The 15,000-nt window shown below is 38.7% G+C and overlaps 1 protein-coding gene across 4 annotated transcripts in view; it reads left to right on the forward strand.

The window, feature by feature from the left end:
- The window catches only part of LOC125047326 (serine/threonine-protein kinase SIK3-like), a 92,546-nt gene that overhangs the window by 29,264 nt on the left and 48,282 nt on the right, over positions 1-15,000 (forward strand). The window contains exons 11-15 of one of the 4 annotated variants that reach the window (XM_047645586.1): positions 1,384-1,570; positions 2,642-2,754; positions 3,112-3,221; positions 6,276-6,415; positions 8,001-8,159. In XM_047645586.1, coding sequence (XP_047501542.1) covers positions 1,384-1,570; positions 2,642-2,754; positions 3,112-3,221; positions 6,276-6,415; positions 8,001-8,159 — 709 coding nt within the window. Of the gene's footprint in view, positions 1-1,383; positions 1,571-2,641; positions 2,755-3,111; positions 3,222-6,275; positions 6,416-7,562; positions 8,160-15,000 lie in introns of all 4 variants that reach the window. The other 3 variants (XM_047645585.1, XM_047645584.1, XM_047645587.1) reach the window with 3 other exon arrangements.

A 15,000-nucleotide genomic window follows, 5' to 3' on the forward strand; every position in this document is an offset into this window, starting at 1 on the left:
CCCTGGGAGGCCATGTAGCAGAATGTAGGCGGCCATAATCTGAGGATAACTATATATAAAATCAAAATAGTTTATTGGGTAGGCAGCCATGATAAGTGAACTTAGAGATTCTTTACTGGTTTGTGCAATGCTATGCTGCCAGACATATGAGTAATACAACCTTTTTTTGTATATAATTACCTTTTTTTATCTGATTATGTCTTCTTAATATAAAACAAGACATTGAGACAAATTAGGGTGATAAATAACTTAATCTTTACATAATTCTAAGGATTCCTAAGCTATGTTCTATCTAATTCTTTGTTTGTTTATTGTTAAAACAGCTTTTCACAATAATGCCATTTTTAGTTACTCTACGTATATTTTTTTATATGCATTATGTTACTTCATTAGTATCATTTCAGTAATTATATATGATTCAGCAAAGGCAAACTATAAATTTCTTGAACCCTTTGGTGACGGGTGAAGAAAACTTTGAGCACGGGAGTTCGGTACATCAAGCCGAATTACTGGCTCGTAGCGCTTTAGCGTGTTGCCACATTTCGAGCGATTGAACATATGGAATCAAATAAAATTTCAGGATTTTGTTAGAGTGGTTTGTATATGGACCTTATGAGTGTAGGACTACAGATAGTCACTGTATCGTAGGTTATACTTGGCGTTTTGAGAACCAATGCTTTAGTGCTATAATGAACCATGTGTCAGGGTGCTTAAGGGAAAAATAAAAGTGACAGAACACTCTTTATTCCTTTGTCTAGGGCTGTTTCTCCCCAGTGACAACAGCCAGCATTAACTATAACTTAGAGCATTGTTGACTACACACAATGTGAAGACCTCTTGAGGGGTGGTTGATATTATAGGAAGTCATTCTGGCATGAGAGTGGTCTTCCTGATAAGATGCATCCACTCATGAGTAGGTTGAATTTAGATTACATTATTCTAGATTTATAGAAAAGACAATAACAAATGGTAAATTTTCATTCTTACCATCTTACCTTGTTAAATAGGAAATTAAATTTCAGGAACTAATTGATGGTTATCAAGTGTGAAGAATTAGGGAGTGTCTCAGTATCGGTTATGCATATGTACTGCTTGTGGTCAGTGTTAAGGGTAGATCCACAATTTTTCATTCTTTCTTTATCATGACTGACAATTTTCTAAGTTCAAACATATTTTGGAAAGTTTGCCTATCAGAAGGTATTGCATGGTAACCTTTACTTAGTCTAAAAGATGGATACACTCATCAGGGCTGATATGTACACAATCAATTCTTGAATTTTTGCTCAAGATTTAGATTTTCAAGAAACTAATTTGATAGTCATCCACATTACCTAAGGGTTTCTGACAGTGTAAGTAACACACATGCCATTCCTTAATCCCCAGGTGAGAGGTCAGCTCCAGTTATTTGGCCCAGGAGGATGCGTTGTGGGCACCCACCAACAACCACCTGTGTCCATCTTGCCTCAGACCAATCTTCCACAGAACCTCCCTCTGGTGCAGGATTTGCCTCCACAGAACTTCTCAACAAAAGATCAACATCTGTTGAAACCACCTCCATGCATGGGTACTGGTGAGTTATGGTAGCATGGGAATAAGAACAACGGAGATGATATGATTTATTTTGAAGCTTTAGGAGTTAGAGGTTTCTTTCTCTGCTAGCATGACTTTAGAAGATGGTATTTATATACTAATAGATTCACAAAAACATTAGATCATCTTTGCTTTGTCTTTCCTTAGTATTTTAGGTCTGTGTATACCACATTGATGATAATTTTTTAGTCATCTGGTATACTGCATTTAGTTGCAGTAAGAAAGGATTGAATTGAATAGGGTGACCATATGTCATATTATAATGCATGATGCTTTTAGCACTTCTCAGTTAAAATCATGTTCATGAAACAACTAGTTTCACTTTAGTAGTTAGTACCTCTTAGGGAATATTAATTAAGGGTAACAGATGAATATTGAGTTGCTGTTTTTTGTATTGGAGTATTATATATTAACCCAATTGGTGCAGATGGCAAGAATGCATGCCATGCCCACTGCAATATGACTTTATTTATTGTATTTATACATATGTGACCCTACAAGTACTTAGTCACCAAGGAGTCTGTTATTTGTCCTTACCCCTTTTCCTTGATTTTTGGAAAGCTTCTTTTGTATTATTTCATTGTCATTAAGATTTTAATAACAGTTTAATAATGATAATATCAATAAGAATAATAACAGTATCAATATCAATAGCATTAGAAAGAAAAACACATTTTCCTGCAATTTCAAAGAATGGGGAAATCAAGAGCAGTCACTAGGGACTACTGATTGACATCTTGCTGACTGAGTCTACAGGGAGCCATCTGTATGTGACAAAATTCACAAAAAACTACAGGGGACAGTTTATAAATCCGTAATTATTGGGTTATTACAGTTAAGGATGCAGTGAATGCAATAGCTGTTAGCAATATTGAAAATATTCCCTGAAGTTATTAGAGATTAGAAATAAAAACTTCTTGAAAGGGTTCCACTTTGAAGTCTTTAAGATATATTACCCTTGTTTTCAGGCCCTGAAAATAGTGTTTTTTTTTTGTTTTTTTTTGTCAAACAATTTCTTGATATAAAATATTTCAATACACTGTCATTACAGGCAGTGGCTTAGGAAGACGTGCATCAGATGGAGGGGCCAATCTACAAATGTACTTCCAGCGGCAGTTTGAAGGAGGTTGGAGTCATCCTAATAGTCAAGAACAAATTACACAGGTGATTTAAGATGCCTAAATTATATACAATTTTATAAGATACAATCATAATAGGTCTACTCACATCATTATTCATTGGTGCCAAGTGACTTCTATACAACTTTGGGAGATTTTAACAGGAAGGAGATGTTCTTATAATGTTAGATAGAAATGTTGAGACCACCATGATGTGTTTAAAGGATGCTTAGTATTAAGAGGTTATTGAATTGTTAAAAGTTGTTTCATAAATCAGTCTTTTAAGTATTTTGATATTCAGTTTCAGATTTTTTCTGTGTGGCATGGGAATTGGAAGGAAGTTTCCTTAATTTCGTTTATTAAAGGTAATACTAATGTGTCTTGATATGCTCTCTTTTTCAAGATGGGACTTGGGGTAAGAGGGATGGGTGGCCACTCGCAGCCTCTGCCTCAACAGGAAGACGAGCAAATTGTTGTGCACAAAGATGAGATTGATCCTTTAGACGTTGCTAAGTAAGTTACTGGATACGTTAAGGGATTTACCCATTGCATTTCCTTGCAGGGATTCCTGTTGTTTGATTGTATTGTAATTTGCACTATGAGTCTTTATTTAAGGCATTTCATGTTTCCATTACCAGAAGAGAAAAAGAATATGGCTTCACACTGACACATATTTAGTTTAACCCCTTCCCGACGGGTCATGTCTATAGGCGTGAAAACAAACCGTTCGAAATGTGGCGGGCAGCTCCGAGGCGGTGATTCTGCTTGATTTACTGATCTCCCGCGCTCAAAGTCGTCGCGTTGCCGTGGTTCGCCAGAGCATAGTTTTTTTTTTTAGTTTTCTACACCCGTCACCAAGGGGTTCAGAGGAGTGGACACTGAAAGTAATGAAATTTATTTGCTCTGACTGATACATATTTTGGAGTTGCATAACTTACATAACATGTAAGTTTTGTTCTGTTCAGAAGAATAGTTCTCTCAGAAAAAAGAAGAGTTGAAAAGCATAAGATAATGTCATTGACAAATATAAAGTGGGAACATAGCCTTTCACCACATCATGTTGAAAGTAACTCTTCTTACTAACAAGCCTATAGCTATAATATCATTAAAAATCAGAAAAAAATATAACTAGTTTGTTTTTCTATCTAAAGTTTGAGAATACAAGACCGATAAAATGCTATATATAATCTTATAAAAAAAGTTGACAAAAGCTTCACCTACACTTTATTTATATTAACCCAATTCTGCTGGGCCATAACAAACCGCTTGATCTGTGGAGTGCAGCTGTATGCCGTGGCGACGTGCCAAAGTGTGACGAACTGGGCGTTCGGCTTGATGTAGCAAACTCCTGAGCTCGAAGTCGGCTAGTTGCCATTAATCTCCAGAGTGTAAAGTATTTATAAATTTTCTTCAACCAGCAAAAAGGGGTTAAGGGGACCGTCCCTGGGTTTGGGGGGTCGAAAATGAGTTATGCCCTGTCTCAGATTCGTATACTACTGTAGAATTACCCACGTGAATATAAACTCCTGTGAAGAAAAATTAGGTGGTCAAACAAGGACCTAACCCCGGACAACTATTTCACTAATCAGCGAATTTCACAGTGGGTTGGTAGCCCATGATACTCTCCGAAGGGTATTTCAACTGAGTCGAGGAGGTTTCCTCATCTCAGTTGAAAGGGGACCAGGAACCATGAGTAGTAAGTATTAGCTTTCTTCTTACTCTCCCTTCATCCCGTTGTACACCCTGTTTGCTTATGGGTGATTACGTAAGAGCATATTTATATTTACCCCACACCCCCTTATCTTCCCTACCTCCCATTTTCAGTTGGCGGGGGGGGGGTAAAAAAGAAAATGGGACAACCGAGGTGGAGGGTAATATGCAGAATAGAGGACTCTTGACGGCAGAAAAATGAGTTTAGAAGTGCGTGGACGTGATATTACTTTATTTTATGATCATGCATAGTTACGGCACAGGATGACTTCAGTGCTATATTATATTGTATTTAGTGATGCTGTGCAATAACTAGTGATTGGATGTGAATGAAATAAAAGAGCAAGAGATAGAGCAATGGTTGAGCTTTCTATTATGTAGAAAGTAGCCAGTAAGCAAGTGAAAAAAAATATGGAAAATTAATAGAAAATTATCAAAAAAGTTTGAAGGTCGATTACTCGTAAAGTTTTTTTTTCTTCCTATTCGAGACTTCTCACGGCTTACAGTTTTTGTCCGATCTCAAAATGCTTTTCCCCTAAACAAAATGTTAGTATGTGCATAGAACTACGTATTGTTTTTTTTTAAATTCAAAACATTTTTTTTAACGAATTTTAAACTTTTTTTTTCTCTCTTTTTTTGTAGTTATGTAACATGCGATAATTTTGAAACGAATTAATGAATTTCCAAATTGAAATATGTTGTTTTGTTTATATGCCCTAGAGGTTTTCTCAGCAAAAGTAATATAGAAAATTAAGTGATAACTCTGGGATGTGAGAAGGCTAGAGTTAACCTAACTTTAAAAAATCGATTTTTCGTTGCACCTGCAATTCCCTTCGGTCAAATTAAATAACATTTAGAAGAAAGATGTGTAATAAAGTACTCTTTCATCCTACCCAATTTCATTAAAATCTGTAAGACCATTTTCTATTTTTCAACAAAAAAGTGAAAATCGGCATATTCTCAGGGACGGTCCCCTTAAGAAACCATCATGTTTTTATGCTTTGAACAGGAATGGCCAAAATTACTAAAATGTTCACTTTTAGATATTAGTTGTTTTCTAAAATGTGCATTCTTTTGGGAAGAAGATGTACAGAAATAGGGATAATTTGATAACTCATATGCTATTATTAGGATTATTTTTTTATTTTCTACTCCTAAGATACATGTCCTTGTGTGAGGGAATAGTAATTTCTGTAGCTTGCTTGACGGTAGTACAATACTCCATTGTTGTCCAGAAAAAATAAAGAAAAGCTAAGAAATGATCAACAGTGGACAGAATAATTTATGCAGACTTTTGAGTTGGGCACTACAAATACCCTCATATATTAATTTTTTGGGGGGAAAGATTTCCCATCACAGTGGTACAGTAGTTTTAGTAGGCTCCAAAATATACTCTGATAATTTTTCCCATTTTTGGCAATTTCCCCCCCAAATTTTTTTTTTTTTTGTAAGCATCCACTCACCTCATTATGACAGTGATCTCATATGTGTACATAATATAATGGCTATTATCATCTGTCACCTATTTATAAAGGTAGATGTAAAAGTAATATCCCATGAAGAGTAAATTTTTATTTTTAACCCCTTGGTGACGGTTGAAGAAAACTAAAAAAAAACTTTACGCTCTGATGATCAATGGCAATGCGCAGACTTTGAGCACGGGAGTTAGGTACATCAAGCCGAATCACTGGCTCGTAGCGCTTTGGTGCGCCACTGCGGCATACAGCTGCACGCCACATTTCGAGCGGTTTGTTTTGATGCATATCGGTGTGACCCTTGGGGAAGGGGTTAAAAACCTTTATTAATTATAAGATTTGGATTGATTGTTATATCTGAGTGGCATTGCATGTCCTGCAGGTACATATCAGGCAGAGGTGGTAGTCAGAGAGCCACTTTGCCTCTGGTGGGACCAAAAGATGTTCAGGAGGCCCAGAGAAAGATGACGCCCAATAGATCACGGAGAACAGGCCTTCTCACTGTGACTGAAAGACCCCCTGGTAAGAGATCTTGGAATGCTCATTGGTTTGACAGTGTTCTTGTCATTAGGAGTCATCCTAAGAAGAAAAATGATATGATTTTTGTTATGTTTGATGTTTTAGAGATCTTGTTTTTATATGCAATGAAAGGGCATATATATATGGGAAGAATAAGAAAAATATATCTGCATAAACAGAAAGAAAACATTAAAAAAGGTCTTTTATTTTAGATTTCAATTTTTGTGATTTAAACATAACTGCTTCTTGCTTTCACTCAGTATACTGCAGCATTGTCATAACATTTTCTTATTGTATGAAAGATAATTCTTGTCTCAATGTCAGTTGGACAAGGTCTGAAATTTGTAGCATCATGCAAATTAGTTAGATTTGTTACCAGTCTTATATTGTTATTTCTCCCAGAACTTGAGGCAAGTAAGCTTGCAGAATTGTCACTTGGTCTAGCAATTACTCTTTCTAGTGAAGCAGACCAGCAAATATATTGCTCTTTCATTAAGATTTTGTTTGACTCTCTTTGTAGCATCACTTGCTAGTTTTTTTATTAACTTTCAGAGATTCAGTTCAGTTATGTATTTCCTTTTCATTCAGTTTTGAATTTTGAGACTAATTAATGTTATTCAGTACTGCTTTGAAATGCATTTTTCATTGTATTTCGTAGTTATTAACTTCACATTATTGAGCATGCAGCTGAACTGTGGTGTGTAGACTCTTTAGTACCAATAGTGCATGATTGTGTTAATTTATATTTATTTATTTGCTACTTTACACTTTTTTTATTATCATTATTATTTTATCTTTTTTTCAAGTTTTACTCATTTTGTTTGTTCTTTTTCACCTACCTAATCCTCCCCCTCCTGCCTGCCTATGATGCCTGCGTGATGCCATTTATTTATTTGCTGACTTGCCCCTTTTATTTTTGTTAACTTTGCTTGCTTGAAAATTGCACATTTTGTATCTCGCTTATATGGGAAATTATTGTTTGTATTCCCACATAATTAACCATTATCTGGAATTTTCTTTTCATGTCATGATGTGAATTTAATTTTTTGTAAATTATTTTTTTTTTTTTACCGATTGGATATCTGTACCTACAAATGATCTCCAATATATTAATGGCAACCCCACATCCTTATGCCTGGTTATTTAATAGTAATAACTCCAGAACTAAGAATGGAAGTAGAGGAACGTATGAAACGACCCTACGTTCCGTCTCATCTTCAAGTGCTTTATTCTAATGCATCAATGGGGAATACTCAGTTAAATCCCAGCCAAGTCACAGGGGGCATAACAACTGGCATCCCTCCATCACCAAGTGCAAATGCCACTGTTACACCAGGCATCGTATCAGGCATTCCCCATCCCCACACTCCCAAAAGACCTCCGAATCCTATTCATCAACCGCACAATCTGTCGGGCCATCCTTTCCTCAGCTACAGCTGCTGTTCCACATCCCTAACAATGTCCTCATCCTCTCCTTCGTTTTGTTCACATGCGTCCTCATATTCCTCTCCTAATTGTACATCTTCTTCTTCCTCCTCATCGTGTTCCTCGTCCTCTTCTTCCTATTCCTCCTCCTCCACTACCCCAGGAATAATCTCAGGTATCCCACCCCATAACAACAACAACATCAACAACAACAATCCCAGGCCAAAACATACGAGAAAGAGAAAGACCGGCCTTGCCACAGTCTTGGAAAATAACAGGCTAGATTCGTCAACGCCAGATGAAACAGGTTGCGTCATAGTGGGTAATTATAACGGGCATTGCTAGTATTTTAATGGGCCAGTAAAACAAATTCCTTTTCAGACAGAGTTGGAGAATGCTTTCTTTTGAATGGAAGCTGGTTTATATCCAATTTTGTGTAAAAATTTTAGGAAAGTGTAAATACTTAAAAATTATATTAGTCAATTATGATATATATCTGAGCTCCTATTTTGTCAAATTTGGGATTATATTTACAATACTTGTGAAAGGGTTTTATAAATGACTTGTGGAATAAACTATTTAGTGAATTTCCCATGCTAATTAAGAAATTAGGTAGAAAAAAGCTTCAAGTAGTTGTATGTAGTTGATGTGTAGCATATGATAGTTGCATAGACTATGAAAACAGATCTGTGATAATGGAAAGTGATATAGTTATTTTATGAATAAGCTGCATGATAATGTGAATGAAAGCTTGGCTTTGCTTCATTGGGCTCTGTCCAGTTCCCATTGCTTGCTCTGTTGCCTTGCAGCACATGTATATAAATACCTGACAAAAAAAAGCATGAAGTGACATTTATTGGCCAGAGACTGTGTTGCATTTTTAACAAGTTCAATGATGGTAATATCAACAATAATGATAGTGATAAGAGAAAAGGAAAACTTTTGTTTTGATATTCTGACCGTAATTGTGTATAAGAAGACCTTTTGAAAATAAAGTTAATCATAAATTATTTTGGTCCATTTGCAAATGTGTAATCAAAACCAAACTTTTTGCACGTTATGGCATACATATATTTAATGTTAAAATATGAGACATTTGTTACTGTTTTTTTGTGTGTGTGTTATACCTTTTTCATGTGTATGCCCATCTTCAATGTTTAACAGTTTTCTCACTTAAGGGATATTTATGTGTGGAAAAGGACATTTAATGGTGCTTGTAGTTTCTAGTTGTCTATTGTGGCCCTCGTTTGATTAGATTATACAAACATAAGTGTATGATTTTCATGTAAACACGTGGTTACTCAGGCATATATGGATGGCTACACACTTGGTTATACATGTGTGCTTACACATTCACAAGGTCATGTATGTGCACTTGCACTTAGACATTAAATGAATACACAATTTTGTGATTACTTTTTATCAACTTTATCTGGAATAGTGATGCCTTAGTAGACGCTGGTTTTATATCAAGTTGTCTATTTCGTTTATTTCTCATCAATGGAATATGTTCATTTGGATATTCATTGCTTCATAAGAAATATAGGTAGTATCTCAAAGTTTCTTGGGAACATTAATTTTCTAGTTTTTTAGTTGTATGAAGATAACTTGAGCTTCCCTTATAATCATTGAAGGTCTTTACTGCTTATAAGAACATTTCAAAGCTCCCTAGAAAAGCACACCAGAATTTTGAAGGAAACCAGACGAAGGCATTACAATGAATACCACTGCTGTCATAGTCCATAGGAATATAAGTAAAAGTCATATCTTATATAAAAAAGATTGCAGGTGTTCAAAAAATAAACACAGTTCATTATATTTGTCATAGGGTGGCTCAACAACAACATAATTGAATGGGGGACAAAAAAGTGTTTTCAGGTGTTACAATATCTGAAAAAGTATTTATTACTTCTTTATCTTTAAGTATCAGTCCATTAGCAGATCTTCCATGCCTTTGAGATTGAAGAGATATGTATTACATAAATAAATGAAAGTTGAGAAAAAAGGTTATGCTAATAGGATAAGCTTGGAGAGAATGAATGTTTGGGTTTTTCTGCAGTTACTGGAAAGTGCAGAGAGGTTTTATTTACTAATGATAATATGACTCAAGTTATGGCTTATGAAAATAAATTAACTTGAATGAACACTCTCTCCAGAATAGTAAGAGAGTAATTTACAGTGTTAACACCACTGAAGTAAGGTCAGTCTTAACCCTTACACTGTTTTCCAATTTCAAGCTTTCACTTCTGAACAGAGCATAATAATTATGTATATGACATATGGAATATAAAATGGTATGAGCCACCTATTTTAGTAAATACCTTTATCATTCAACATTTTGATTTTAATTTCGTCACTGAGCACTTTATAGAAACAGTGATTGGGTCAAGAGGACATGGGTTAATGGTAACAGAGGACTGCATGAAATTTTAAACTATATGAATGAATGTCAAGATAGCAGTGGTTTCCAAACTAGTTTTGTTGAGTATATAATGGAAAAGTGCAAAGTAAGATGGTTATATATTTATTTTTAAAGAATATTTAGATATTTACAGTTTTTTTCACATTGTTAGATTCTTAAGCCAGTGACAATTTGTCTATGAATTTGATATTCATTAGAAACTTTAATCATTTAATTATCTACAAAAGTATAGTTTAGTTATTTTTTAATACTTTTTCTGGTATGATATTGATTCTTATTGGGGTGAAAGGTATGGAGAGCTAAGTAAACAATTTTGTTTAAAACTGTTTAACTATATGAGAGCATATTACTTTTTTAACCCATTGGATTGGGATGTGTCACTGCCATCATGTTGTCCAAAATATAAGCATTAGGCTTACATGAGTGGCCAGTCTGATGGGTGTGGCTTGTAGGCTAGGCATACATGAACACTTGTGTGCAGTGACAAGACTCTATGCTTCCCTTTTGCAATGTTATTTCCTTTTTTTTCTACATAAGCATTTTTATTTGTTTTGCCATTTTCCAATGTCTATATTTGTCATTTGATTTGATTTATCCAGATGATATTAAACTATATTGATATAAACTATATGAATATCATATTAAACAATAAGTAACATATTGTTTTTTGTGTAATTTAAAAATATTTTTTGTAATATTGTAATATAATTGTCCTTCCTGGAGCAGGTGCTCTTCCAGTCATGGCTCATGGACAGTACATTCCACACTTGTTTATCGATTGGAATAATATAAAGACCCTTCCTAAATGCCAAAGGTGTCTAGTCACCCTCCAAGAGGTTTATGTATTTATGGCAAATCTTTCCTGTCACTTAGGCCTTCAGGTTAAATACTCACAATGCAAGTTTGTGTCACCCCAGCCCATAGCCAATTTTTCCCGTGATGATAGGTTGATGTCATCCAGATCATAGGGGTTAAGCATATAGGTGTGCTCTTATGAAATCAATTTATTGTTAAGGGAATTGCAACCATGATTTTGGAAGCCACAGCTAAATTGGGAATGATAAAGGCCTGACACTTACAAGAACATGATAAGATTTTTAAAAGTATGTTTAAAAACTAAAATGTAATAATGAATTAAAAGGTTTTGAATGCTAATGCAAGTACAGACTTAAAAAGTAGTGAAATAGGTAAAAGAAGAAGAAAAAAATGGCAGCCGCATAGCAGCGAAGACAGGGAGAGGGAGAGAACAGCTAGAGTCAGCAGTGTTTGATTTTAACAGTGCAAGGCATTAGTGAGAGACATCAGCGTGAGGTAAAATATGAATTTAAGATTTGGTGGTGTTGAAGCCATCAGTCAATTACATATTGCTTGAAAATATAGTTTAGATGTTAATAACCTGCATGATTTTATCAGCTTAGGAAATATTGTTCTTTCAGTATTAACTCCAAGGTGAGATTTTATAGATGTTATTTCCTGGAAGGGTAACTTTCAAGGTTATTGTGTATTCTACATTAGGTATTACAGAATGTCTATTCTCTAAGGAGCATTTAGGGAATCGATATGGAAAAATAGATAATGGTATTATTCTCTAAAGTTGTCAACTTTATATAATTGAATGAATTGATGTTATCATTATTTATTGTGTTTAGTAAAAAAGAAAAAAAATGAATTAATGGTCAGAATACTACTTATAGCTGTTTGTCCTGTAACCTGCATGATGTATTTCAGGGGTTCAGATGCTGTAGCTGTGAAAGTAGAATTCTGTTCTTTTGTTACATGATCATTTATTTTCTTTACTTTAAGACTTATAGTCAGAGTTGTTATATAATAAGGTTCAGTGAATAGGATCAGGTACTTCATAATGATATAGATTTTTATTAATATCCCAATGAGATGAAAGAATGTATGTCATCTTATTAGATATATATCATAGTAGGCATTGTAATTGGAATATGGTGTATTGAAAATAAGAAAAATCAAGTGATTATGTCAGTGAAGAAGGTCGATAAAAAGTCTGAAATGTGAATCTAGTCTTTCTCAAAATTTAATAAAGAAAACAAAGTGTCTTTTAGAATTCAGTCTCTGTATACAAAATGTAAATATAAACCTTTATTTAATATATAGGTATGTGTGCTTGTTGTGCATATATATGTCTATGTATATTTTTTGTGTGAATTGTAATCTTGATTTTTTCTGTGTTGTTTGTGAGTGAGGGTGAGGAGGGTGAGGGTGAGGAGGGTGAGGGTGAGGTTGAGGGTGAGGGTGAGGAGGGTGAGGGTGAGGGTGAGGGTGAGGAGGGTGAGGGTGAGGGTGAGGGTGAGGAGGGTGAGGGTGAGGGTGAGGGTGAGGGTGAGGAGGGTGAGGGTGAGGTTGAGGGTGAGGGTGAGGAGGGTGAGGGTGAGGAGGGTGAGGGTGAGGAGGGTGAGGGTGAGGGTGAGGAGGGTGAGGGTGAGGGTGAGGAGGGTGAGGGTGAGGGTGAGGGTGAGGGTGAGGAGGGTGAGGGTGAGGGTGAGGAGGGTGAGGGTGAGGGGGAGGAGGGTGAGGGTGAGGAGGGTGAGGGTGAGGAGGGGGAGGGGGAGGGTGAGGAGGGTGAGGGTGAGGGTGAGGGTGAGGAGGGTGAGGGTGAGGAGGGTGAGGGTGAGGGTGAGGAGGGTGAGGGTGAGGAGGGTGAGGGTGAGGTTGAGGGTGAGGGTGAGGAGGGTGAGGGTGAGGGTGAGGAGGGTGAGGGTGAGGAGGGTGAGGGTGAGGAGGGTGAGGGTGAGGGTGAGGAGGGTGAGGGTGAGGGTGAGGAGGGTGAGGGTGAGGAGGGTGAGGGTGAGGGTGAGGGTGAGGGTGAGGGTGAGGAGGGTGAGGGTGAGGGTGAGGAGGGTGAGGGTGAGGAGGGTGAGGGTGAGGGTGAGGGTGAGGAGGGTGAGGGTGAGGAGGGTGAGGGTGAGGAGGGTGAGGGTGAGGGTGAGGAGGGTGAGGGTGAGGAGGGTGAGGGTGAGGGTGAGGAGGGTGAGGGTGAGGGTGAGGGTGAGGAGGGTGAGGGGGAGGAGGGGGAGGGGGAGGAGGGGGAGGGGGAGGGTGGGAGGGTGAGGGTGAGGAGGGTGAGGGTGAGGAGGGTGAGGAGGGTGAGGGTGAGGGTGAGGAGGGTGAGGGTGAGGGTGAGGGTGAGGGTGAGGAGGGTGAGGGTGAGGGTGAGGAGGGTGAGGGTGAGGGTGAGGAGGGTGAGGGTGAGGGTGAGGAGGGTGAGGGTGAGGGTGAGGAGGGTGAGGGTGAGGGTGAGGAGGGTGAGGGTGAGGGTGAGGGTGAGGAGGGTGAGGGTGAGGGTGAGGAGGGTGAGGGTGAGGGTGAGGAGGGTGAGGGTGAGGAGGGTGAGGGTGAGGAGGGTGAGGGTGAGGAGGGTGAGGGTGAGGGTGAGGAGGGTGAGGGTGAGGAGGGTGAGGGTGAGGAGGGTGAGGGTGAGGAGGGTGAGGGTGAGGAGGGTGAGGGGGAGGAGGGTGAGGGTGAGGAGGGTGAGGGTGAGGAGGGTGAGGGTGAGGGTGAGGGTGAGGAGGGTGAGGGTGAGGGTGAGGAGGGTGAGGGTGAGGGTGAGGGTGAGGAGGGTGAGGGTGAGGGTGAGGGTGAGGGTGAGGAGGGTGAGGGTGAGGAGGGTGAGGGTGAGGGTGAGGGTGAGGAGGTGAGGGTGAGGGTGAGGGTGAGGAGGGTGAGGGTGAGGAGGGTGAGGGTGAGGGTGAGGGTGAGGAGGGTGAGGGTGAGGAGGGTGAGGGTGAGGGTGAGGAGGGTGAGGGTGAGGAGGGTGAGGGTGAGGAGGGTGAGGGTGAGGAGGGTGAGGGTGAGGAGGGTGAGGGTGAGGGTGAGGAGGGTGAGGGTGAGGGTGAGGGTGAGGGTGAGGAGGGTGAGGGTGAGAGTGAGAGTGAGGGTGAGAGTGAGAGTGAGAGTGAGTGTGAGTGTGAGTGTGAGTGTGTGTGTGTGTGTGTGTGTGTGTGTGTGTGTGTGTGTGTTTTAGTGTTAGTGCTTGTGATGTGGGAGTAGGTGTGGGCATGCATGTGTATGCATGTATTTTGTCATGGAACTTAAGGTAGAGCTGCACTCATTTGATTTTATAACCTAATAAAGCAAATATTTGAGTGCCATTTTGACTTTTGAATTCACTGTATATTTAAATGAGTTTAATATTATTACACAGTTTAGGGAGAGGATAGGATGAGAACGAAGGAAGGATAGGGACAAGGATGAGGATTAGGGATAGGGAAAGAGATAAGAGGAATAGGGACAGAGATAAAGATAAAGAGCAATAGGGGATGGGAGAGGTAGGGATAATTGGTCACTTACTAGTTACCTTGTTGTAAATTTAAGCAAGAGCCATATTAGTGGCTCATGCTAGGGCCATCCTGAGGGACTACCCATTATCTTTTAGAAAGAGAGAAAGAGAGAGTGGAAGAGAGAAAGAGAGAGTGGAAGGGAGAAAGAGAGAGTGGAAGGGAGAGAGAGAGAGTGGAAGGGAGAGAGAGAGAGTGGAAGGGAGAGAGAGAGAGTGGAAGGGAGAGAGAGAGAGTGGAAGGGAGAGAGAGAGAGAGAGAGATTGGAAGGGAGAAAGAGAGAGAGAGAGATTGGAAGGGAGAAAGAGAGAGAGAGATTGGAAGGGAGAAAGAGAGAGAGAGAGAGTGGAAGGGAGAGAGAGAGAGTGGAAGGGAGAGAGAGAGAGTGGAAGGGAGAGAGAGAGAGAGTGGAAGGGAGAGAGAGAGAGAGAGTGGAA

Source organism: Penaeus chinensis, chromosome 40, assembly GCF_019202785.1.
Source record: "Penaeus chinensis breed Huanghai No. 1 chromosome 40, ASM1920278v2, whole genome shotgun sequence".
NCBI classification, from domain to species: Eukaryota; Metazoa; Arthropoda; class Malacostraca; order Decapoda; family Penaeidae; genus Penaeus; species Penaeus chinensis.